Source organism: Suncus etruscus, chromosome 10, assembly GCF_024139225.1.
Source record: "Suncus etruscus isolate mSunEtr1 chromosome 10, mSunEtr1.pri.cur, whole genome shotgun sequence".
NCBI lineage: Eukaryota > Metazoa > Chordata > Mammalia > Eulipotyphla > Soricidae > Suncus > Suncus etruscus.
In genome coordinates this window covers 92752160-92777112 of record NC_064857.1, presented here as the reverse complement: position 1 = coordinate 92777112, position 24953 = coordinate 92752160, and the positions used below count along the sequence as shown (strand labels likewise).

Sequence of the window (24953 nt, the reverse complement as noted above, 5' to 3'; positions counted from 1 at the left end):
AAATAATAACTATATGAAGCAATTCAATATTAATTCAGGATTTGTTTCTTTATACCAATTTAAAATTTCGTGATATCTGATTCTTGATTAGATATCTCAAGTCTTCATCTGTGCCAACCATCTAATTAGAAAATAAATGCAAAGTGTTACTCTGCTAGAAACTTCGAAAACATTTAGTAGGAAGATAAGTATATAGAGCTTGCATATTAAGAATAGAATATGTTTCATTTAATAGCAATATGTGTTGCCTTCTAATGCCGCTAATATACTTTGCAGTCTGCAGCAAATTGAAGCTATACATTATCCGTGATTGTTCAGATAGCTCTAAGTCTATAATCTGCCTTACATTAAATTACTTTATTTAGGCAGCTACTTTAAACATTTTGTAGACTCAAGTACTTCTTAAAGTTTTTAGTTATTGATTTCCAAATCTTCTTTGTAGGTATAAGCCTCTCACAAGCAAAGCATAATCAGTTTCCTGCCCAGTTGGTCTTTTTCTTTGATAACCACCCACAGCTGCTCTACCAGCCTGTCAATAAGCACTTAATAAAGAACCTGCTGTGCGTCGGGGCCCAAATCAGGACCCAAGGCAAACAAAAGATTAACTTTTTCTGTAGAAACATACAATCCAGTTGGAATCATTCATGAATAAAAAACAAGTGTGACTTTTTAATTCTCTGCCTTAGCAACAACAAAGTCACTTTTCTAGGAGAACACAGGGTCTGACACCCCTGTAAGCTGATTTAAAAAATAGTTCCCAATTAATTGAGTTTCTTAAAAAAAAAATTCAACCTTTATATAGAATCCCAGAGGTTTGTCTCCAGAGTTTTATATCTTCATAGATCCGATTTACAACATAAAATGTTGGGACATGTTTCTTAATTATTTATCTACTAAGTTAAACTCTATTAGAATCTTTTATGTCTTAAGAGTAAAATGTCAGGACATTTTTGTGATTTCCTCTAACAAGTAAGACAGGTGGGAGGTTCTTTGTTAGGATTTCCAGCCAAGCCATGTACAACCAATCTGAGATAGATCCTTTTCTTGCCACTGGGAGGCTCCTAATAGGAAGGGAAGAAATGAGAAATAAAGTTGATGATTACTATAGACAATAACATGATTAGCTACCTAAGCTATTTAATAATCTTTTTTTTGTTTGTTTGTTTTTGTTTTTGGGCTACACCCAGCAGTGCTCAGGGGTTACTCCTGGCTGTCTGCTCAGAAATAGCTCCTGGCAGGCATATGGGACACTGGGATTCGAACCAACCACCTTTGGTCCTGGAATGGCTGCTTGCAAGGCAAACGCCGCTGTGCTATCTCTCCGGGCCCTAATAATCTTTCTTATAAAACTCTTATTACCCACCCTCCAAAAAGCATTGAACTTATTTTGAATATAGATATTAAGCAAATATATTTCTCAAATAACACAGTTAAACCAAATCAGGCTCTGAAAAACAGAGCACAACTATAAAATTTTACTTCTTATGATGGAGTACATCTACACAATGTAATACTACATAGCTGTAAGAAATTATACAATATTGCAATTTGCTGCAACATGGATGGAACTGAAAGATATATTGAATGAAGTAAGCCAAAAGAAGAAAGATAATTACAGGATGATATCACTTAATGAGGTATCTAGAATAATTGCATGAAGAAATGCAATGGTTTAAATGAGCATTGTTGAGAACACTCTAGGCCCCAGAGTATAGTGAGGAGGAGTAAAGAAATTGAGTGGAGGAGGAGAAAGACAAATATGGAAGGACAGGGGCCAAGGGCCAAGGTCTCAGGTGCATTGGTGGTGTTAAGAAAGGACAGAACTGGGCCGAGAGATAGCACAGGGGTGTTTGCCTTGCAAGCAGCCGACCCAAAATCTAAGGTGGTTGGTTCAAATCCCGGTGTCCCATATGGTCCCCCGTGCCTTCCAGGAGCTATTTCTGAGCAGATAGCCAGGAGTAACCCCTGAGCACTGCCAGGTGTGGCCCAAAAAAACAAAAAACAAAAGACAGAACTAAATATCCAGGCCAGAATCAACAACAATGAAATTGTGAGACCCAAACTTCAACAACCCAAATGAAAACTGGGTCTATTATGCTGGCAGTCTGAGACCAGTGGTGGTAGCAAGGGATGCTCTCTGGGGCATTGGTGGAGGGAGGTCGACACTGGTGGTGAGACTGGTCCTGAAACATTGTATGTCTAAAACCCAACTATGAATACCTTTTCAAATCACACTAGTTTAAATAAAATATAAAATAAGAAAACAGTGAAACTATGGTTCAAACACCAAAAAAATTTACTTTTTATAAATTTTATTTCATTTTCAATTTTTTTAATTTTGGGCCTTATTGAGGGGGACCTGCAGGGTTGGAACCATACTTTGCTGTGTTTAGGGCTTATTCCTGGCTCTATGCTCCAGGTTCACTCCTGGCAGTATTTAGATGACCTGTTGATACCAAAGGATCAAACCTAAGACTTAACCTCTGTGTGATCTCTCTGGTCCTTTTTTTTTTTTTATAAAGTAGGTGCCGTTCCTAAAATATTCTTATGTAATCATGACATGATGAGAATTTAACTCAGGCCCTTTCATATGATAACCATATATTCTAATACTTCCCAACCTGGACCCCCTTTTTAAATAGAAAGAATGATTTAATACCAATACCACACACTGTTTTAGTGATGATTTTCCCTCAGTAATTAAAACTCTTATTTTTGGGAAAAACCTCAGAGATCAATTGTTTGAACACTAGCCACCTAATTCTGGAGACCATTCTAGGTTTTAAATTGAGAATTTAGACCCCAGTTGGGGACATTTTAACCTTTGTAATAGGAGTCAGTTAATTTTTGAAATGTATTCATTGATGTGTTTGCAGCACCTCCCAAGTGGTGTTCAAGTGATCTCTAGGACCCCTGATTCTTAGAGTCAAGAATTAGTCATTCTTGGCCAACCAGTTCAATGCAAGCACCTGCAAATGTGATGCCTCTCAGGCTCTGTGGTGCTGGGGTTACCCAGGCCACCCCAGGCAGTGTTAGGGGGCTTCTCATCTCATACCCACTAGTGCATAAGAAACCAACAGCATTTCCTAACATGTTTTCTAACATCCCTTGTGACGTCCAGGGGAACATGCAGTGCAGGGAACCAAACCTGAGTTGGGCATATTTGAGTTATTTGGCCTAACTGCTGTCCTCTCATGGCCCCAGGGCACAGTTCTACAGGAAAGCTGTGCAATAGTTTAATCTCAATCTTTAGTCATAAATCTTTAGCTAAGTAGACATTTGTATTCTCTGGAGGTGGCACCCCTCCAGGAAGGCTGAAGGTCAAAGAGTAGAAATGGGAAAAAAATAAACCCACTGCATTTCCCTGCACCCTTGTCTTTCCCATCCAGTATGGTGCCTCAAGTTCACACTAAGGTCTTCTCTCTTTGGACCACCTACCCGGGGAATGTGGGTGGCCTGTGGACCTGTGTGAGTCTCTTTTTGGGAGGGGAGGGTCATACCCGGCAGCACTCAGGGGTTACTCCTGGCTCTGTTCTGAAATTGCCCCTGGCAGGCATGGGAGGACCATCTGGGATGCCGGGATTTGAACCACTGTCCTTCTGGCTGTAAGGCAAATGTCCTACCTCTATGCTATCTCTCCGGTCCCTGTGTGAGTCTCTTTTAATAGACAATACTAGTTTCTGTTTTCTGGAAAGCAGTCTGGAGGAGGAGCTGGGGCTCTACTTGGGCATGAGCCCTGGGCCTCAGATATATATTTCTGACAAGTGGTACAAGCCCACCCCCCAAAAAGAAACCCATGATTCCCATTGTTGGCTTTTGTTTTCCTTCACCATCTAAAATACCCCAGGTGTCACATTTCTAAAAAGACTTCACCTGAAAAGTCATGACTTTTGCATCTATAACCATTTCCCTGAGATTTCCCCATACCATCAAATTGTTGTGTACTGTGTCTTCCTTGGCTGTGGTGGTACTTACAGGACGATGAGATTTGCAGCTCTTGAGTGCTCCTGCAACAGTTCATTCAGCCGCACTTGACGATAACTCTGAAGACAACATTCACAGTTATTATTTTTTGGTTTTTGAGCCACACCCGTGGCACTCAGGAGTTACTCCTGGCTTTGCACTCAGAAGTCGCTCCTGGCTTGGGAGACCATATGGGACACCGGGGGATCAAACTGTGGTTTGTCCTAGGCTAGTTTGCAAGGCAGATGCCTTACCTCTTGTGCCATAACTCTGGTCCCAATATTCACAGTTATTAAGAATAGAACTTTCTTGGGGCTGGAGCTATTGCACAGCAGGTAGGGCATTTAACTTGCATAGGGCTAACCCGAGTTCAATTTCTGGCATCCCATTTGGTCTCCTAGACTGTCAGGAGTGACTTGAGTGCAGAGCCAGGAATAACCCTTGAGTGCCCCTTCCAACAAAACAAGAAAAGACAGTGCTCCTGTAGCTACAAATGAAAATTTATCTTTAAATGTCGAATTAGGGACAAGCAGAGAAATCTTCTTTTTGGCAGTGTTCAAGGGAACATATATGGTGTTGGACATTTGAATTGGGGTAGATGGAATGCAAGGCAGGTGCCTTACCCCATTTTTCTCTTTCTGTCCTCAAACATCCTTTTAAAATATAAAATTAGGATTGCTTTATTCAGATTTAGAAATGACCTCATGAGAAGTGTGAGGAGTGGGAAAAAATAATTTGACACTGTGCTTCAGAGACTCATTTAAATTTTTGTGGGGGAAAGACAAGCAAGCAACAAACCTAACAGTTAATGGAAGGTGAGAACTATGGGTTCTGGGAAAGAACATTAGTCTAATCTCACTAAAAATTGGTAGCCTAAGAACAGATTATCTTTAAAATTCTTTGCACAAGGGACTGGTTTCAAGTGAAAAAGTCACTAAAGACTCACTGGGAAAAAGAATTACATTAACTACAGAGATGACAGTAATCTTTATTATTATATGTCACTGGCTCAGAAACCAAGGCTCAGCAGTGTGATTTGCTCAGTTACAAGGTAAGCTTTTGCTAGAACTGCATTTATTGCAGAGTTTATGATTCTTAGTTTTAAGTTTTTCCTAGTACCTTTAAAAGACTTCCAGGACTTCTAATTGGTTCCAACTTCAAGATCCTAATGATGTTTACTTAAATTTTATAATAATTCTTGTGGTACTCTTTCTTGCATGGCCAATTTGATTTAAATGTTTGTTCTACAAGCAGTGCTGATGGGGATGTGGAGAGAAAGGAACTCTTATCCACTGCTGGTGGGAATGCTGTCTAGTCCAAACTTTATGGAAAGTGATATGGAGATTCCTCCAAACAATGGAAATTGAGCTCCCATATGATCCAGCTATACCACTCCTAGGGATATACCCTAGGAACACAAAAATACAATACAAATATCCCATCCTCACACCAATATTCATTGCAGTGCTATCTACAATAGCCAGATTCTGGAAACAGCCAAGATGCCCTTCAACAGATGAATGGCTAAAGAAACTGTGGTACATATACACAATGGAATATTATGCAGCTGTCAGGAGAGATGAAGTCATGAAATTTTCCTATACATGGATGTACATGGAGTCTATTATTATGAGTGAAATAAGCCAGAGGGAGAGAGATAGACACAGAATCATCTCACTCATCTTTGGGTTTTAAGAAAAATGAAAGACATTTTTGCAATAATTCTCAAAGACAAAAGAGAGGAAGGCTGGAAGGTCCATTTTACAACATGAAGCTCACCACAGAGTAATGAGTGCTGTTAGAGAAATAACTATATTGAGAACTATCCTAACAAGTGAATGAATGAGGGAAGTAGAAAGCCTGTCTAGAGTACAGGCGGGAGTGGCTAGGGAGGAGGGAGATTTGGGACACTGGTGATAGGAATATTGCACTGGTGAAAGGGGGGTGTTCTTTACAGGACTGAAATGCAACTACAACCATATTTGTAATCAAGATGTTTAAATAAATATATTAAAAAAACCAAATGTTTGTTCTACTTAAATCTTGTGTCCCTGGGGCCGGAGAGATAGCATGGAGGTAAGGCGTTTGCCTTTCATGCAGGAGGTCATCGGTTCGAATCCCGGCGCCCCATATGGTCCCCTGTGCCTGCCAGGAGCAATTTCTGAGCCTGGAGCCAGGAATAACCTCTGAGCACTGCCAGGTGTGACCCAAAAACCAAAAAAAAAAAAAAATCTTGTGTCCCTGCACTTCTCATTAGTGAGTCAATCCTCACTAACATTCCTTCTTAGGCATGGCTAATGTAGGTAACTTCTTTTTCATTAAATTTTATTCCTCTAAAAAATTTCTTTTCTTCCCCTATTTACCCTACAACTTGTGCCCAGCCTAACTTTCTTTCTTTTTTTTTAGAGAAATATCATTCATTATTTATAAATTTGCATGTTTAAAAGGGATAGAGATGTATAGAAGATTCAGTATCTGTAAAGCAAAGGTTTAATTATAAACAGAATTTCCTGATTTCTCACTGGATGCTTGCCCCAAACACATATTTACACCTATGATTTGGGAAAAATAGCCCAAGAATGTGCATGAGGACAACTGTCTGTGTTTTTCTCTGTGTATTAGAGAGAGATATGGTTGTTGAGGAATGCATTTGATTGGGTATAAAATGTGGTTTAAATCATAAATATAGTGGCTATAAGCTAGGCTTTTATACTATCCTTTTTTTTCTTTTTTTTAAAATTATTTATTTATTTATTTTAATTATGAGAACAATGATGCAAAGAAAGAGGACAAAGTAAAGTTACCGTGGAAGGACAACAGAGTTCTCAGAAGAAATCCCCTTGCTGACACCTTAATTTTGAACATAAAGTCAAGGAACATTAAGAAGAAATAAAACAGAACCCATGTACAATTACTTTGTCCCTCAAGTCTCCAGATATACATTATAACATTTCTTAGTGGTACACAAAGCAATTTAAAGCCATGATATTTGTGTAACTCCTGAAACATTGAAGGCATAGTATTTTTTACATTTCCATGCATATGCATATTAGTTTATGTTAACCTCAAAAGTTTAAGTAGGTTTTTTTTTTATTTCAGGTTTAGAGTCAAAGGAGCAAAGTAAAAACAGTGTTAGAGTGGCAATTATTGTTTGCATAGGCCCACCAAAATATGGGTGACACGGAAAGGAATAGCCTTGGCATAAATACAAGGAGACCCTACCCCTGAAGTTTCCTGGCATAAGACCAGCTCTAGGTTCTGGCAGAATAGTTTGTCTAATCCAAGTCCTTGTCTGTAGTGCCAATACAGTTTTATTTTTCAAACAGTCTCTGTTGTTGGCAAAAGATCCTGGAATCTGCGTATCCTACATTGAAGTCAGGCTGGTGTCAAGCGTCCTCTAGTTTTACCTCACAATTAAAGGGCAATGCAGAGAGCCCTGTCCAGTAAGCAGGACATTATTGTTGTTAAGTCTTCTCAGTGTTAAGGGAAGTCTCTTTTGAGTAGGTCAATGTCAGAGCAGTGATAGGGTCTTCCCTGGTAGAGGATTGCTTCCAGGTGATGTTATAGACAACGTCTGATGTTTCATAGGTGGCTTCCCTAGTTCAGGGGTGAATGGAGAATGCCCATTCTTCTGAGGCCTGTGCCAGGTCATTATGTCAATGTTCAGGGTGTAAGGTCCAATTGCACTACAAGTTTTGTGTGTTCTCATCTCTATTACATAAGAATTTATGTGTATGTATAGAATTTTACCATTTTAATGTGCTTATGCAAACAAGGAATAATGCCATGTGGCATTATTGGTACATATAGGGTCTGCAAGAACAAGTCCTACAATCCCTGTGACTTGGTTCACACATAAGCGGTAAACTGAGGGAATCTTTCACCAAATTCCTTATTGAGCAGTTCACAAAAAGAAGAAAAGATAAAAAGTAGGGGAAATCGTCACTATATAAGAGAATATTAAGTAAGAGATATAGCTGTCAAAGAAAATAGATATAAAAAATTCAAAGGGCATATTTGCTGTTTTATGCTTTTGATATAGTTGGGTGGGTGTTAAATCCAGTGCACCATGTTGGTCTGTGATTTTGGATGGTGCAGTCCAGCCTAACTTTCATAGTCACTTTCATAGTCACATACTCATATCTCAGATCCTTTTGGTTAGTTTGTATGGTTACTTTCATCAGATTATAATTTTTCTTATTGTGTAAAATTGTAAGTCAATCTACTTTTATTTTTCACTTGTGTTGACTTTATTTAAATTAAATTAAACTGATAGTCTGTCCCCTGTCCTATAATTTTAAACTTAAAAGTAGACCTCATAGTATAAATGTTCATCAATAACCTATTCTTTCCCTATTTTAGAGAATTAATTTTATAGGTAAATTATGAATTCCATTTTAATGATTAATATTAAAAGAGCCGAGGAGACTCAAAGGTTTAGATGACATGATTTGCTTTTTGTTGTTGTTGTTGTTTATTTTTTGGGCCACACCTGGCGGTGCTCAGGGGTTACTCCTGGCTATCTGCTCAGAAATAGCTCCTGGCAGGCACGGGGGACCATATGGGACGCCAAGATTTGAACCAACCACCTTAGGTCCTGGGTCGGCTGCTTGCAAGGCAAACGCTGCTATGCTATCTCTTCGGCCCCTATATAATATGATTTGTATGAAGAGGAAATTGAGCTCCCCATGTTTTCCTGATCACAACAAAATATAACCCTGGTGGCTAGAATCAGCCAAAAGCCATCCAGCCAAAAGCCCCAAGAATTAAGTGTCCTGGCCTACACAGCTGACTGAATATCACCAGGAGTGTCCCCAGATTCTTTGAATGCTGATATGATATGCAATTGAAAAATGAAAATAGTTTTCTAACTTTTTATATCCTGGAATATAATGAGGAAGCCTTTGAGACATGTCGAAACTGTAGCTGTCGCGTAATGAAGTTCTATAGTAACCCATTACTTCTTGATCTTGAAATGTACCATGTTTTCCTTTTTCAGTTAGTTAATCAGCAAAGAGAAAATTAAGGAAGACAAGTTCTTACCTTTTCTTTCACCGTTTCCAGTTCTGCATCTGTAATTTTCCATGGAGTTTCTCTCTTTAATTTCTCAGCAGTTGTTAAATCTTTGCAGCTTTCATGGAGCCTGTATGGTTCAATCATCTCTTCAAAGAGTTTCCAGCTGAAATTAGAATTATAAAGGAGGCCTCATCATGGGAAACTAACTCATTATTTCACAGATACTCCAGGTATGACTGAATCTGCTGGCTGCAGGATTGGAGCTGAATGTCATGCAAATCTTTTAAAAATTATCTTTGCAGGGGACTAAATAAGAGTAAAATCAGGGCTACAGACCTGCCTCCATGTCCAAAGACTGTCGTATTTTTTTGCCTTGCGAGCCTACCAGATGTTAATATAGATGTGTGAACACATTATTAATTATCCTAGAAGCACATTTTTACATGGTATTGTCAGACTCAGCTATAAGGCAAATAGTTTAGCTCATAAATGAATTTCCATCTGTTTAATTGAGTTTGCATCTGTGTGTCCAGTCCTGGTAAGAGACATTTATGAAATAATGTAGGAGATGAAACAGGTGCCCTAGGAGTTGGATAGAAACTACACTACTCACCGTTAGTGACAGTTTCTATTCATGACAGGAGCTCCTCAGGAGGTAGGAGAAGTTTAATAGCTAGAGAATCATTTAGATGTTTGTTGCAAATAGTGCAATGTAGTGAGATTTCCAAATGATTATATTTAGATACTTTCAAGGAAATAAATACAGGGCAGGGGCCAGAGAGGTGGTGCAAGTGGTAGGGCCTCTGCCTTGCATGTGCCAATCTAGAACAGGCCGAGGATCTTTCCTCCGGCGTCCCGTATGGTCCCCCAAGCCAGGAGCAATGTCTGAGCACATAGCCAGGAATAACCCCTGAGCATCACCAGGTTTTTCTCCAAAACAAAAAGAAAATCAGGGCAGGGAAGATGGACCAATTGGCTAGAACACATGCAGGAGATCCAGGTTTAATCTCTGGCATTGATAGATCCCCGAGAGCCAGTGACTCTGAGCACAGAGCTGGGAACCCAACCACCTGTAGGTATGATCCAAACCAAAACTCCCCCCTATAAGAAAAATAAGTCAAAATAAATATTTTAATGTCTAAAAATATGAGACCATTTTATTCTATTACAAAACTCAAATTATGAAGCAGTATGGGTAAATATGGGGAGAATTCAGAGGCAGACTACAGGGAACAAAAGGACTGGGGTAGAGGATCTTGGGCACTTTTGGTGGTGGAGTAAATTTGAACATCAAAACATAAGTGTCACCATGTTATCTAAAATATAATTTAAAATTCAAATTAAAAATGTCAGGTAGAGGGGCCGGAGAGATAGCATGGAGATAGGGCATTTGCCTTGCATTTAGAAGGATGGTGGTTCGAATCCCGGCATCCCATATGGTTCCTCAAACCTGCCAGGAGGAATTTTGAGACTAGAACCAAGAGTAACCCCTGAGTTCTGCTGGGAAAACCAAAAACCCCAAAAAACCAAAAACCAAAAACCCCCAAAAATAAAATGTCAAGTATAATTATAAAAATTAAAGATGAGTATGGACTCTAGGGATAACATGGAAAATATTTTGCCACGTAAATGGTGAATGTGTTACAGCAAGGATTTAAACTTAGAATATGAAAATTACTATTGTAAGTAGTGATACTGCTAAACATTTTTTATTGAACATAAACCAGGATATTTAGAGCAATTAAGTAGAAACAATTGAAGAGTAAAGTAGGAGCAATATCTCAGAACTATGGAACTTTTAAAAATGTTAGAAATTTGTCTTTCCACAGAGGGGACCACTCATTCTAGCAGCCCCGAGGGTGAGGGTGGAGGCTATGGGAGGCAGTATGGGAACGGGGGTGGAGGGAGGACAATTCGGTGGTGGGAATTCTCCTGACTCAATGTTAATATGTACCTAAAATATTACTGAAAACAATATGTAAGCCACTGTGATTAAAATAAAAATCATAATAAAAAAGAAATTTGTCTTTCATGAAAATCCTACTCATTCATAAGATTCTCCAAAAGGTCTTCAGGTGGAGTTCAGGGACTGGAGAGATAGTACAGGGGTTAAGACACTTGACTTGCATGTAGTCCACCCTGGTTCAAATCCGCAGCACTGCATTTGGTCCTTGGACACTCCAAGGGTCATTTTTGAGCAAAGACTGAGGAATAATCATGAGCACTGTGAGGAGTAACCTCCAAACAAAACAAAAAAAAATCTAAGGATGGGGTTCAGTGATATGTAAGACCCTAGGTTCAATCCCTGACACGGAACTACCCCTTAACATTACTAGGTGTGGCTGCTCAACACCATTCCAAAAAAAATAAACTTATTCCTTTTTTTTGTTTTGTTTTTTATTTTTTGTTTTTTGGGCCACACCTGGCGATGCTCAGGGGTTACTCCTGGCCTTCTGCTCAGAAATAGCTCCTGGCAGGCACGGGGGACCATATGGGACACCGGGATTCGAACCAACCACCTTTAGTCCTGGATCGGCTGCTTGCAAGGCAAACGCCGCTGTGCTATCTCTCCGGGCCCAACTTATTTCTTAAATGATAGCATGAGACAACTTTGGGGACTAGATATTTCCAGTCTGCTTTTATAAGCAGATCTCAAATAATTTTTTTTGAATTCATAGAAATCAGCTCACCTATATTTTAGTAATTTTGAAATGAGGTATAATTAGAATAATGTGATTTTTAGATTAGGAGATAAGAATATGAAGTGATAAGTTCTATGACAATATCATGAAGCCTGGTTTGATTTGCAGACCAAAGTGCAGAGAATATCCAAGAATAAAGTGTCCTTATCGGTGTGCCTTTGTTCTGGGATTGAAAGGATAGGAAATAGAGTGCAAAGATGATTTTAGGATGATAAGGAACATCAGGAAAGGAACAGGACTGATTCACTCTACTGTTCATTCCACCACTTAATATATGTGTTTATTATTTCTTCACATAATACTCTACCTTCAGAAACCTTTGGCTAGAATCATTACAATGGAAAGGTGCTGAATTAGGAAAGAAAATATTGTCTTTTTACTCCAGTTCTTCTGTGATTTTGCCTAGTCAAGAGGGAAATGGTGGAAATGGTGTGAGGACTTATGGAGTCAGTGAGGACTAGTATAAGGGTCACGGTGACTATTTGGAGAATAGTACACTGAAAAGTATGCCAGTGGCTTTTATTTTACCGAGGAGCCACAGAACTAGTAATTGACTTCCCTTAGCACTAAGAAGACTTGACAACAACAACGACCTGCTTACAGGACAGGGTTCTCTGCATTGCCCTTTAATTGTGTGGTGAGAAGAGAGCTCGCTCTGCACCATCCTGACTGCAATGTAGGATATGCAGATTCCAGGATCTTTAATACAGAAACATGATACTAACAACAGAGACTGTGTGAAAAATGAAAGTGTATTGGCACTACAGACAATGACCTGGATTGGACAAACTAGTTTGCCTGGAGCCTAGAGTTGGTCTAATGCCAGGAAACTTCAGGGGTAGGGTCTCCTTGTGTTTAGGCCAAGGCTTTTCCTTTCCATGTCCCTCATATTTTGGTGGGCCTATGCAAACAATAATTGCCACTCTAACACCATTTTTACTGTGCTCCTTGGATTCTAATTTTTAAGAAAAACAACCCACTTAAACTTTTGAGGTTAATTTAAACTAATATGCATGTGCATGGAAATGTAAAAAAGTACTTTGCCTTCAATGTTTAAGGAGTTACATAAGTTTATGTCGTTAGATTGCTTTGTGTGCTGTTAAGAAATATTATGTACTACAATCTGGGGGCTTGAGGGACAAAGTAATTGTACTTGGGTTCTGTTTTATTTTTCTTAATGTTCTTTGGCTGAAAGTTCAAAGTTAAGATATCAGCAATGGGACTACTGAGAATTCTGTTTATGGGTGATTGTCCTTCCACTGTAACTTTACCTTGTCCTCTTTCTTTGCATCTTTGTTCTCATAAGTTAAAATAATAAATTAATAAAATAAAGAAAAACTGTATAAATTTTATAAACATTTATGTTTGAACATAATTGTTTGTGTCTTAACCCAAGTGTTTCTTTGGAACAACAGTTCAGGGACTGGAGAGATAGTGCAGCGTAGACCGTTTGCCTTGCAAGCTGCCCACCCAGGACCAACAGTAGTTTGAATCCCAGCATATGGTTCCCCATGCCTGCCAGGAGAGATTTCTGAGCTCAGAATGCTGCCAGGTGTGATACCCCCCCAAAAGAAAGAAACAACAGTTCAAAATAATTTTCTAAGAAATGAAAAATAGAATAAAAGTTGCTGCCTGAGAACCCCATCTTTCTACTACACTCCTATGCTGTGGTAGTTTTAGAAGGGAACACCTCTATCTCTGACATCAGCCAATTAGCTCTATTATATTCCGTCTGCCCTAGTGGCCTGGTGGGCACCAAAACAAGATAAATCTACTATTAATAGGCACCTAAAAGTCAGCTACCATTAACTGGCCCAGTGACTTAGTTGAAAGGACCCAAGGAATTGAGTTCAGTAAAGAGAGAAGAGAAAAACTTAATTTTCCTTTGCCCAAGAAGGAGCAGATATGTACTTCTGTTTACTATTACCAATGTTCTTGTTTTTATGAGCCAAGCCAACTTGGATTGATGATTTTGCAGTGGAAGGTAGAATAGGAAAAATGGAAAAGAATTACTCTTGATTACAAAATTAACCTTCTAGGTCAAGATTTCTTTGAAAACCAAAATAAACTTAGATTTAGCAGTTCTGTTTAACCATCATTTCCGTGATTGAGATTTCTGAGTTTTTATTTTTCACTTGTAACTGAAACATACTAAATGACATGGTAAGTTATAATGAGCTGTATGAGCCCCCTTAATTTTCCTGAACCCTTACCGAGGCCTTGCCTGTGTTCATCTTTGATTTTCTTTTCTTTTTTTTTTTTTATCTCTGATGTCTTAAGGGTCAGTCTTGAGCTGGTCATTTCTTCGGTACCTTAGCAAGGGATTCTAAGCACAGCTCAAGATTTCTATTTTGATTCACATTAAATCTCTCTCTGTTTGTGGGGTTAGGGACCTCAGAAAGCCTAGGATTCCTTTCCAGCAATTCTCAGCCCCATGGGCTGGTAGTTTAAAGCCAGAACCTGAGTATGTGGTGCCGCTTAAGGGAGCCTGCATTATGAAGGATTACCAGGCCCATCCTGGCAGTGCTCAGGTCTATACCTGGTGTTGCTCTAAGGGACCATATGTTGCCAGACATAGAAAAAGGGTCAGTTGCATACAAGACATGAGCCTTAATTGCTGTGTTATCTTGCTAGCTCCTAACTCTTAACATCCTAAAAGTATTTTTAAAACAATAATAGAATATGTTAGGCTTTACATATTAGTAAATGTAAATGAGAATTGACTCAATTAAAAAGTAACAGTTTCCCTACTTCCTCTATTCTTGTTCTTAATATTGAAAAATTCTTTTTTTTTTTTGTTTTGTTTTTTGGGCCACACCTATTTGACGCTCAGGGGTTACTCCTGGCTATGCGCTCAGAAATCGCCCCTGGCTTGGGGGGACCATATGGGACACTGGGGGATCGAATCGTGGTGGCGATCTTTCCTTAGCTAGCGCTTGCAAGGCAGACATCTTACCTCTAGCGCCACCTTCCTGGCCCCATTGAAAAATTCTTAACTGTTAAAAAACCTCTCCAATTCCATATAAAATACCTTCACTCAAAATAATGTACTAACTAGTTGTTTTGTAATTACTCTAGCATCTTAAAACTAAATTATCTAGTTAATTGCTTCTAGCTTCTTTCTGATGGTTATCATTTGGCCTATGACTTTGAATTAAGTGTATACATTTAAAAAAAAATCAAGTAGGAGAGCTTTTCAGTTTCTCTGGACTCAATTATTTTCTCCTTAATTTTACTTTTGTACTTCTTTCACTCTTGCCCTACCTATATTTATAGATAATGCATTTGTGATTAAAACAGTCTCCATCAAGATATATTAATGTTCTCTGAGTAGATAGAAGATTTATTAAAGGCACTTTAAGGGCACTCAACATTAGGATTCAACATGGAAATTACAGGCAAACTATCTTTGACACTGTGTGACATAGTGACCAAAAAAGAACTGTGATTAGAGTGGCAAGCAAAGGCAGTTAGCCAAGGAGGCCCCTATGGGAGCTAAAAATGGCATAGCACTTGAAGCATGGGGAGTGACACACAGAAAGAATTCTTTTTTTGACTAAAGCACTATGAGGAGATGTCCATTAAAAAAATGATTATGAAAGAGCCAGATGTGCTACTCAGTGTCCCTGGAGAATGGGACTCCATGACTACTGTCTTTTCACAACTTTCCCATCATACATGAGTCCACAGACATCAGATCTGGCTGCCTAATGATGTGCTGTGCCAGTCACAAGAGCTGAAGTTATTTTTTTTCCTCACATATCTTCCATCTTCATACAAGAATATGTGCAAAGATTATTTTATTCCAGTAGGAATGTATCTGTGTTTCTATACAGACCAAAGTGTCTAGACATACCAGAGAGAAAAATCTACAGAATTATGAAAGCTAATTATTTCTCTTGAGGGTTGTGGTAGCAGCCAGGCTTAGCAAAAGTGGAGAGAGGCATGCTAGATGGGAACTGAGCAAGGCCACATACAGGAAAGGCAGGTATAGTGTCACTTGAGCTACATCTCTGGCCTTAATTCTTTTTATTTCCTTTTTTGATAAAGGGAATTAGATGTATTTATTACAGGCTTTGTGAGGAATATTACATTAAGTGGATGTCTAAAATCAAATTCAGATGCTAGGATACAAGTGAAAAGGCTACTCATGACTCTTTTCCTCCTCTCACTCCCATCTTTCACCCACTAGAACTTACTTGATACCTCTATGTAAGACTATTTTCAAGTTCCTTTTACTAGATGCTACAATGCAGTCACTGCAGCACATACACAATACTTTTGAACCTTTCATAATCAACACAAACCAGAATGAAAAAAAAAACATGGGTAAAGAATGAAGTATATAAACTGTCTCATACCTCTCTTTGTTTGGCTTAATATTGATGTCACCAATGATATGGATGTCTGCGAATTTTATCCTAAATTTGCTCAGAAGAGAAGCCATTCTGAAAAGATAAGAAAAAAATACTTTGTCATTGCTTATTGAAGTATTTTCAAAGGGTTTTGTGTTTAAGATAGTTAAAGAAATTGGCCTGATTTTGGCTTTGATTTCAGACAAAATCATCAATTAGTTTTGGATTTTCATTTTGGTGCCTGAAGGCCATGTTAAGCATTGACTCAACTATTCCAGGAAGCAAATAGAAATGACTGTTAGGCCAGATATTGGAAATGCAGAAAAGATAATGTGAAGCTATTAACACTCAGCATTTAAAAAAATAATAAAGAATGTTTTTTTATAGTTTTGACAATTATATGGCTGGTAACTTTTATAGTCACTAAAAACTAATAACAATGCAATAATTGTAACAATCATATATTTATATGTACTTTTTATAATAAAAGTTATGGGAAGTTTCATGGAAATACACAAAAATTTACCAAAACTTAATATTTCCTTTATTTGACTGATCATGCTTTTTTGTGTGTATGTCAATATTTATTGCCAAACTAACTTTTCTCACATTTTTGTTAACTTTTTTGCTTAACGTCTACCTATTATTTTTGTTTTGTTTTGTTTGGGGGCCTCACTCGGTGGGACACAGTCATTACTCCAGGCTCTGTGCTCGGGAATCACTCCTGGCAGGGTCAGGAACCATATGGGATGCTGGGGTTCGAATCTAGGTCTGGCTCATACAAGGCAAATGTGCTAACCACAGTACTATTGCTCCAGACCCCTACTACTATTATTTTGAAGTAAATTAGATACCATGTCTGTCTACCCTCAAAAGCTTCTGAAGAAAATAAATTCCCTTATATAATCTGAGGACAGTCGTTAAAATCAGGAAATTCAACATTAATGCTATGCTGTTATCTATTCTGGGGGCCATATGATTCCTGGCATGTCTTCAGATGATTGGGAGGGGAAGGTTAAAGTCACATAAATAAGGAAAGAAGAAAATTAGATCAGAAGGGGTCACAGTCAGATCTAATTTACAAATTATTCTTAAATGTCATCAAAACTGAAGACTTAAAAAAATTATAGCCATCATGTTATTTTCTTCTTTTTTTTTTTTCCTTTTTCTTTTCTTCTTTGCCTTTTTTCCGTTTTTGGGCCACACCTGATGGCTCACAGAGGTTACTCCTGGCTTTGCACTCAGAAATTGACCCTGGCAGGCTCGGGGACCAGAGGGGATGCAGGGAATCAAACCCGGGTCCATCCCCAGTTGGCTTCGTTCAAGGCCAACGCCCTATCACTGTGCATTAGCTCTGACCCCCATTATGCTATTTTCTACTTTAATGTGCATCTCTTCAAAATTAATGAAATACCAATCCAGATAGAGATATAGATGTATATAGTCTCTCTCTGAGGGAGCCCCAAATAGGAACATTCCTGAGTAAAACCCTATCATTCTTTGGGGTGCTGGAAGTAGCTGCTCCAAGAGAGGGATCAAAACATTCCAGCTTGTCATAAAACCCTCTGCTGAGCTCACTGTCCTTTTTTTTTTTTTTTTTTTTTTTTGGTTTTTGGGCCATACCTGGCGGTGCTCAGGGGTTACTCCTGGCTGTCTGCTCAGAAATAGCTCCTGGCAGGCACGGGGGACCATATGGGACACCGGGATTCGAACCAACCACCTTTGGTCCTGGATCGGCTGCTTGCAAGGCAAACGCCACTGTGCTGTCTCTCCGGGCCCATCATAATTAACTCTTAACCACAAAACTAGCAAGACGTCTTAATTTTATTTCCTTAGCGAGGAGTTCCTCAACTACTATCTGTCTAAATTCTTTTATACTATATGCAAGAACCTGGAGGCTCAGTTTCAGATGATTGTGAAATCCTTTTGCTCTATGATGGCAGAGTGGGACCAGGACAGGTGACAGACAGGTGAGGCCCATATGTTCTTTCCTCAGTGGACTGAGCATAGCTGGAATGGACCGATTTGGAATCTCTCAAAAGAAAACTTTGGTTTTTGTTTGTTCTGTCTTGTTTTGTTTCGGGGCTACATCTGGCAATACTCAGAGTTTACTTCTGGTTCTGCACCCAGAAATTACTCTGGCAGTGTTTGGATCCAAATTTCTCCCCCATTAGGGAATATATTTATGAGATTGGATGAAATGAACATGATTTCCTGTTATATTCTCCTTCAAAACCTCAAATAAAGCCTCTGTGCCAAATTACTTTGTGGGGGTGATGAGCAGGGTCCACACAGAATGGTGCTCAGGGCTTGCTTCTAGCTCTGGGCTCAGGGATAACTCTCACGGTAGTGCTCAGGGGACCATATATGGTGTCTGGGTTTTAAAGATGGGTCAGTTGCATGCAAGGCAAGTAACTTACCCACTGAACTATCTCTTCAGTCCCCAAATTTCTTTATTTTTTGTGGTTGTGGGCGCACTCTTGGCAGTGTCTTGGGGTCCTTGAGGTGCTGGGTGTGAGGCCAATAGCTCCCTCACGCAAAGCATGCACTGCAGTGCTTTGAATTATCTTTCACATCTCCCAATTCTTTTTTGAAGGCATTTATGTAGTAGGGGATAAAAGGATGTGGAGGCCGAAATGAGAAAAATCACACAGATAACTTATTGCCCACTGAATCCTTTGTACTTCAAGGATTCCTAATGTTTTTAACATGAAAACTTATAAAGAACTACCCCCAAATTTCTAATGCCTGAGTGATGTGACTTACGAAATTTTTTCTTCTTCAATGCGGTTTATCTTCCCTCCAACATATATTCTTAATTTACAATCTTTCCATTTTTTCCTCAGCGTCAAGATATAGGGGATAAGAAGAGTTAACCCTAAAAAGAGAAGCAAATGATGACAAAAAGATGAGTAAACCTAACTGAAAAAAAAAAGAATCATTTTATATCTGTTATTCATCCCACATTCATAGCTCTTCAATAATTTAAAATCTTTAGAGAACATTCTTTAACTGCTACCATTTTCAAATACCTTCCCATGCAGTTTGTTAAATTGATCAACAGAGAAATTCTGGAATGTTTTTTTTTTTTTTTTACCTCCATCATCAAACAACCACCAAACATCAATGGTGCCTTTTCCTTGCTTCTTTTTAAATTGGGTGCTGGCTTCCACAAGTTTCTGGTTGAACTCACCAACATGCATTGATTGGACAGTGTTGATACTGTTGTCTGTAATGAAAGAGAAAGTCATACTCTTTCTCATTTGTCATCTGAGGCAAAAACAGTAACTTTTTTGCTCAGGAAAATGGAACTGTTATAATTTGTGTTTGTTTGTTTGTTAGTATTATTTTGGGTAGTGACACCAGGGATGAAACCCAGAGCCTCACAGCTGGATTGTGTTCTACTTCTGAGCAACTTCCCTCTCACTGCTTATTCTGCTACATGTAAACAGGAGTTCTGAAAATGGGAGATGAAGGCTGAAACCTTTGGTTTATGTTCAATAAAAATGTGATACTATTTTATAATTGTTTTCATATAAAGTTTTCATATAAAGCAGTAGGTTATTTTCAGGTCTTCAGAACAATCTTTCCTAAAGAGGAATTATTAGTCATGTAAGATGATTAAAATATCTGATACAATTGCCAAGACTCCCCAAGTTTCAAATAGAATTCAATCCTATGTTTAGATTTACTAGAGCATGTAGTGCTTGGTATTTTTAGAGAAGAACTAAAATATATTACTTACTTAGGCAAATTCTCATTTGAGGACAATTCTAGGGTAGTCTGTGAATGTCTGGCTTATAGATGTTTCCAGGGACATACCCGCTTGACCCTTGATGGCCCTAATGTCCTTCTGACTTCCTCCTCTATTTTCTTTTAAGGAGTCTTGTGAAGCAAAGGTCACGTTTTGTATTTGAGCTATTTACCTATTTGTTAATGAAATAAAAACCTAATGCATAATAGGGAAAGGCAAAATACTTTATCTGAGTTCTACTTCAGACTGCACATAAAATATTTGGGGTTGTGTGGGATGTAAGGGCATTTGCACTCTAATAGGACACAATTAAAGAGAAGCCAGGAATCAGCCCAGGGCCAGCAAGACCCTCAGTCCTGTTTATCTGTAGGTAGGTTCCTTTGCTCCAGCTGTATGTGTGTGTGTGTGTGTGTGTGTGTGTGTGTGTGTGTGTGTGTGTGTGTGTGTATACATATATATGTATATACATATATATATTTTTTTCTTTTCTCATTTCCACTCCTTTGAAAGTTGTGACTTCCTTGCTCTATTTCAAAGAGATGGTGAGAGGAAGTGCTTGGAATCCAGCTGACAGCCTCTTCAGCACTGCCTCTGATCTAAGAGGTTCTGAAGATGCTTTGTTCTGCCTTTCCCTGTTTCCATGTTTGAGGCTGTCAATTCTGAAACAATTATCATATATTGTTTCTGTCTTTCTAGGACAGCTATGGGAGAAAGTAAATACACTTACAAAATGGACCAAACACTGCCTCCACTGACATGCAAATGAAAGCAAACAGCGTTTCAGTGTATTAGATCCTGGAGGCAGAACAGGTCCTGGTCGAGAACTCAAAAGAATTGTCAACTCATGAAAGCCCACGCCAGTGTATAGCAGTGTACTCTGTTTTTGAGCTGCCTTTGAGAAATGTTAAGCGTTGGAAATAAAACAGAACATTACGTTGCTTTTTTAAACAATGAAATATGTTGACTTTCCGAGGAGTATATTTTTTGCCAAAGTATTGTGATGCAGAAGCAGGCTTTGGGAATAAATACTGCTTTCATTTGTAAGAATATTATTGCTACCTGCCTTCCCATCAGATAGGGAGAAGTCTTGGGCTAGGATTCTAAACAGCCCATTGTTTTGCAGAGAGCATTAAAGACTAAAGAAGATTCAGGGTGGGCAGATGGTTGAAGGGATTGGGCATATACTTTGCATGTTGGAGCCCAGAGTCTGCCCCCACTACCGGGTGGTCACCCAGCACCTCTGGGTATATCCTCAAAAAAAGAATTGAGGGGCTGGAGTGATGGTGCAAGTGGTAGGGCATTTGCCTTGCATGAAGCTGACCCAGGATGAACCTCAGGTCTTTCCCCTGCGTCCCATATGGTTCACCAAGCCAGGAGCGATTTCTGAGCGCATACCCAAAAGTCACCCCTGTGGTGTGGCCCCAAAACAAAAAAGAATTGAATATACATAGTAAACTCCTCTTAGGAATAAAACAAATAATTTGGAAAAAGGAGATAGTATTAATACCCAGTATATTTATCCTAATATTTGTACCTGAAAATTCCTAAATTGAAACACATTTCAAATTCAAACACATCATTTTATAATAGAAAATGTCGTTTTAAGGAAAGCTATGCATATTCGGCTCTCCTATGGAATTTTACAGGTACTTGATGTGTGAATTTCCTATCAATCCAATGTGTGAATTTCCTATCATTCTATGGAAAGATCTAAAACTATTCTAAGTAAATTTTGTTCTTGAGATATGGTCAAAAATAACCAAAATTTTACATGGTAGATGCATTTTTTTAACTTAAAATCTTTTTTATTAAATATTTTTATTTAAACACCGTGATTACAAACATGACTGTAGTTGGGCTCCAGTCACAAAAAGAACACCCCTCTTCACCAGTGCAACATTCCCACCATCAATGAACCCCCATCTCTTTAAAGAAATTTTGTTGCAGGTTTGAATCACTTAAATGCAGAGCAAAGACAGCCAAGTCTCAATATACATCTGACTATTTGACTTGGGGACCCTTTTATTTTTCTTTATTTGAGTAATGTTTTAAGTGATATCTTTATTTAAGCACCATGGTTACAAACATGCTTGTAGCTAGGTTTTAGTCATAAAGAGAACACCCCCTTCACCAGTGCAACAGACCAGGAAAAATCATGTGTGGTGAATTCTTATGATTCAAGCTCTGATTGTGCAGATGGCACTATTCTAATTTTCTACCAGCAGGTGGCAATGTGGTCCTTATGAAATTCAAACCAGTAGGGTTTCCGGGAAGAAAACAAGTTTTCAAAAAGAAAGAAACGGAAATTGAATGTTGGAATCACCTCTCATTCTGTGATCCTCCATTCGTATAATATATACCTGACATTCAGAGATAAGTATAATATTCAGGAGAAATATATAGGTATCAATGCAGATCCAAGTTCAGAATTCTGGTTTGCCAGAAAAATGCTTTTGTGAAACTAGAAGCTGAAATCCCCATTCAACTGTAATGGTCAGCTTCTAATCTCCAGAACACCTGCACATCTGCAAGGTGTGTGTGTGTGTGTGTGTGTGTGTGTGTGTGTGTGTGTGTGTGTGTGAGAGAGAGAGAGAGAGAGAGAGAGAGAGAGAGAGAGAGAGAGAGAGAGAGAGAGAGAGAGAGAGAGAGAGACACTTTGGGGCTGAGAGGGTATCTACTCCCAAGCCCAATATTATTTAAAATACTTTTTTTAATACTTTGTTTTTTACTTGTTTTATGGTAAGATGTCAAATAGGGTGTGATATTAATAAGTACAATACCTTCTACCTTTTATCCTATGTCATCTTCTCAAGAAAAATATCCTTCAATCCTCACCTACAGTCACTGTCTCAACACCATAGATGCTAATTTCTGACCGATACAGAGCCCTGTCCTGGCTTCTATTTTAGTCTTCCTGGAGAGTTTTCAAAACACTTACCTTTTTTAGGAGTTGGCTTGGAAATGTTCAACTTTCCAGCCCTTCTAAACAAACCTCGGATGCCTCCTTCTTCACATTCATTATCTTTGATAGTAGCTTCCAAAGCCAGTCTCTCCTGTTCTAATTTCTCTAATTCATCTGGTGAAAGAAGACACGGTCATTACACAGAATGACACTGTTTCTAGGAACACTTATAAACTATTTCATATTAAAAAATGGTATAGGATGGGGCTGGAGAGATAGCATGGAGGTAAGGTGTTTGCCTTTCATGCAGGAGGTCATCGGTTCAAATCCTGGTGTCTCATATGGTCCCCCGTGCCTGCCAGGAGCAATTTCTGAGCCTGGAGCCAGGAATAAACCACAAAAAAAATGGTATAGGAGATTTGGGACATTGGTGATGGGAATGTTGCACTGGTGATGGATGGTGTTCTTTACATGACTGAAACCCAAACACAATCATGTATGTAATAAAGTTGTTTAAATAAAAAAGAAAAGAACTTTGGCATACATAAATCAAAATAACCTTTGAGGAACCGGAGAGATGGCACAGCGGTAGGGCGTTTGTCTTGCATGTGGCTGACCTATGATGAACATTGGTTTGATTCCTGGGTGTCTCATATGGTCCCCCAAGCCAGGAGCGATTTCTGAGCACATAGCCAGCACTAACCCTTGAGCATCACAGTGTCACAGTGTGTGCCCCCCCCAAAAGAAAGAACAAAAAAAATGGTATAGGGGCAGGTGTGATAGCACAGTGGTAGGGCATCTGCCTTGCACACAGCTGACCCCGGATGAACCTGGATTGGATCTCCGGCATCCCATATGTTCCCCCAAGACAGGAGCGATTTCTGAGCATAAAGCCAGGAAGAAGTAACCTCTGAGTGTCACTGGGTGTGGCCCCCAAAACAAAAAAAATGGTATAGAAGCAATAAAGTCATTATATAGGATGATTTTTCAGAATAATTATGAAAATTTTGTCCAATTGGCTGCATTTTGAGCTAGCTTAGCAAAAGAGCTTCATGAGTCAAAATGTAGCACACAGAATCTCTGGGTTTTATTTGAATGGGCAAGGAAGGCTATTTAATGCCATCTTTATTTGTTCCTGGCAAAACCCCAAAGTCCAGAGGCACTGTAAATCAGATATTGGACTCTAGTTTACTGACCTAAGCTATGACACCGAATATTTTACAACTAGAAATAATAAACAGATAAAAATATACTGACTATACATTAAATAGACAACAAAGTCTTCTGAATTGGTATCTAAAACTAGAGAACAAGAAAGAAAAAGATAAAAAGCAACTATTATAATGAACTGTATGGATCCAAATACAAACAAACTACAGGGAAAATTCCTGATAATCAAAGTACTTTCTGGAGATCAAAGGAAAAGGGATAAAAGCTGTGTGTTTCTAGCACCCTTAGAGTTCAGGTTGCTAAAAGGAGTCTGGAGGAATAAAAGTTGAGGTTGTCAAGGTTTCCTATTCAGGGTTTAGAGTAACTAAATTTAGAGGTTGCTTCTGAATGCCATGTGTTAAATTTTAGTCTGTGTTTTAAACTGAGACATCATGATGGACAATAGTATTAATATTAATGCCTTCTTTATTTGTTTCCGGCAAAACCCAAAAGTCCAGAGCCACTGTAAATCAGATAATAACCCTGGTTTACTGACTTAAAGCTAGTTACGTTATTATAGTGTCACACCCACCTCAGAGTACCAACATCCTTCCACCGCTGTCCCTTCCTACCCCCAACTCTCTGAACTTAGCAAATGCTCAGAGTTTGTTTTCATTGGCCTTCGTCTACCCCCTTACTTTGTTTCTTCATATTACACATATGGCTCGACCATCCAGCATTTGTCCTCCTCTTTCTGAGTCACTGCTTCTTGGGGGGAGTCTGATTGTGACAAAAATTCTTTCTGCAATATAATGGCTTGGGTCCTGCTCTGACTTCAACATGCATTGGCTCAAGGTGAAGGCTTTAAGAGCAGTCATATGATAGTGTGCTCCTGTTTACACCAAGCCAGGGGAAACTCTTTGTCAAATGCCCTCACCTTATTATCTGCTGAGTACCGAGCCTCAGAAAAAGAAAAAGAGAATGGTACTGGAAGGAGGAGAGTAGCGAGCTTAGAATCAATAAAACGCAACACTGGCCTGGCTTCTGTAAATGCCAACCCTACGAGAGAGAGAGAGAGAGAGAGAGAGAGAGAGAGAGAGAGAGAGAGAGAG

General features: G+C 38.9%; 1 protein-coding gene across 3 annotated transcripts in view; it reads right to left on the bottom strand.

Annotated features, from left to right (window-relative positions):
• Positions 1-925: 925 nt before the first annotated feature.
• Positions 926-24953, bottom strand: part of SLC12A1 (solute carrier family 12 member 1) — a 112284-nt gene continuing 88256 nt past the window's right edge. For all 3 annotated transcript variants that reach the window (XM_049782473.1, XM_049782471.1, XM_049782472.1), the window contains exons 20-26: positions 22729-22866; positions 19134-19265; positions 18803-18914; positions 16043-16129; positions 9007-9142; positions 3976-4043; positions 926-1061 (exon numbers count right to left, since the gene is read on the bottom strand). In XM_049782473.1, coding sequence (XP_049638430.1) covers positions 926-1061; positions 3976-4043; positions 9007-9142; positions 16043-16129; positions 18803-18914; positions 19134-19265; positions 22729-22866 — 809 coding nt within the window. The remainder of the gene's footprint in view (positions 1062-3975; positions 4044-9006; positions 9143-16042; positions 16130-18802; positions 18915-19133; positions 19266-22728; positions 22867-24953) is intronic.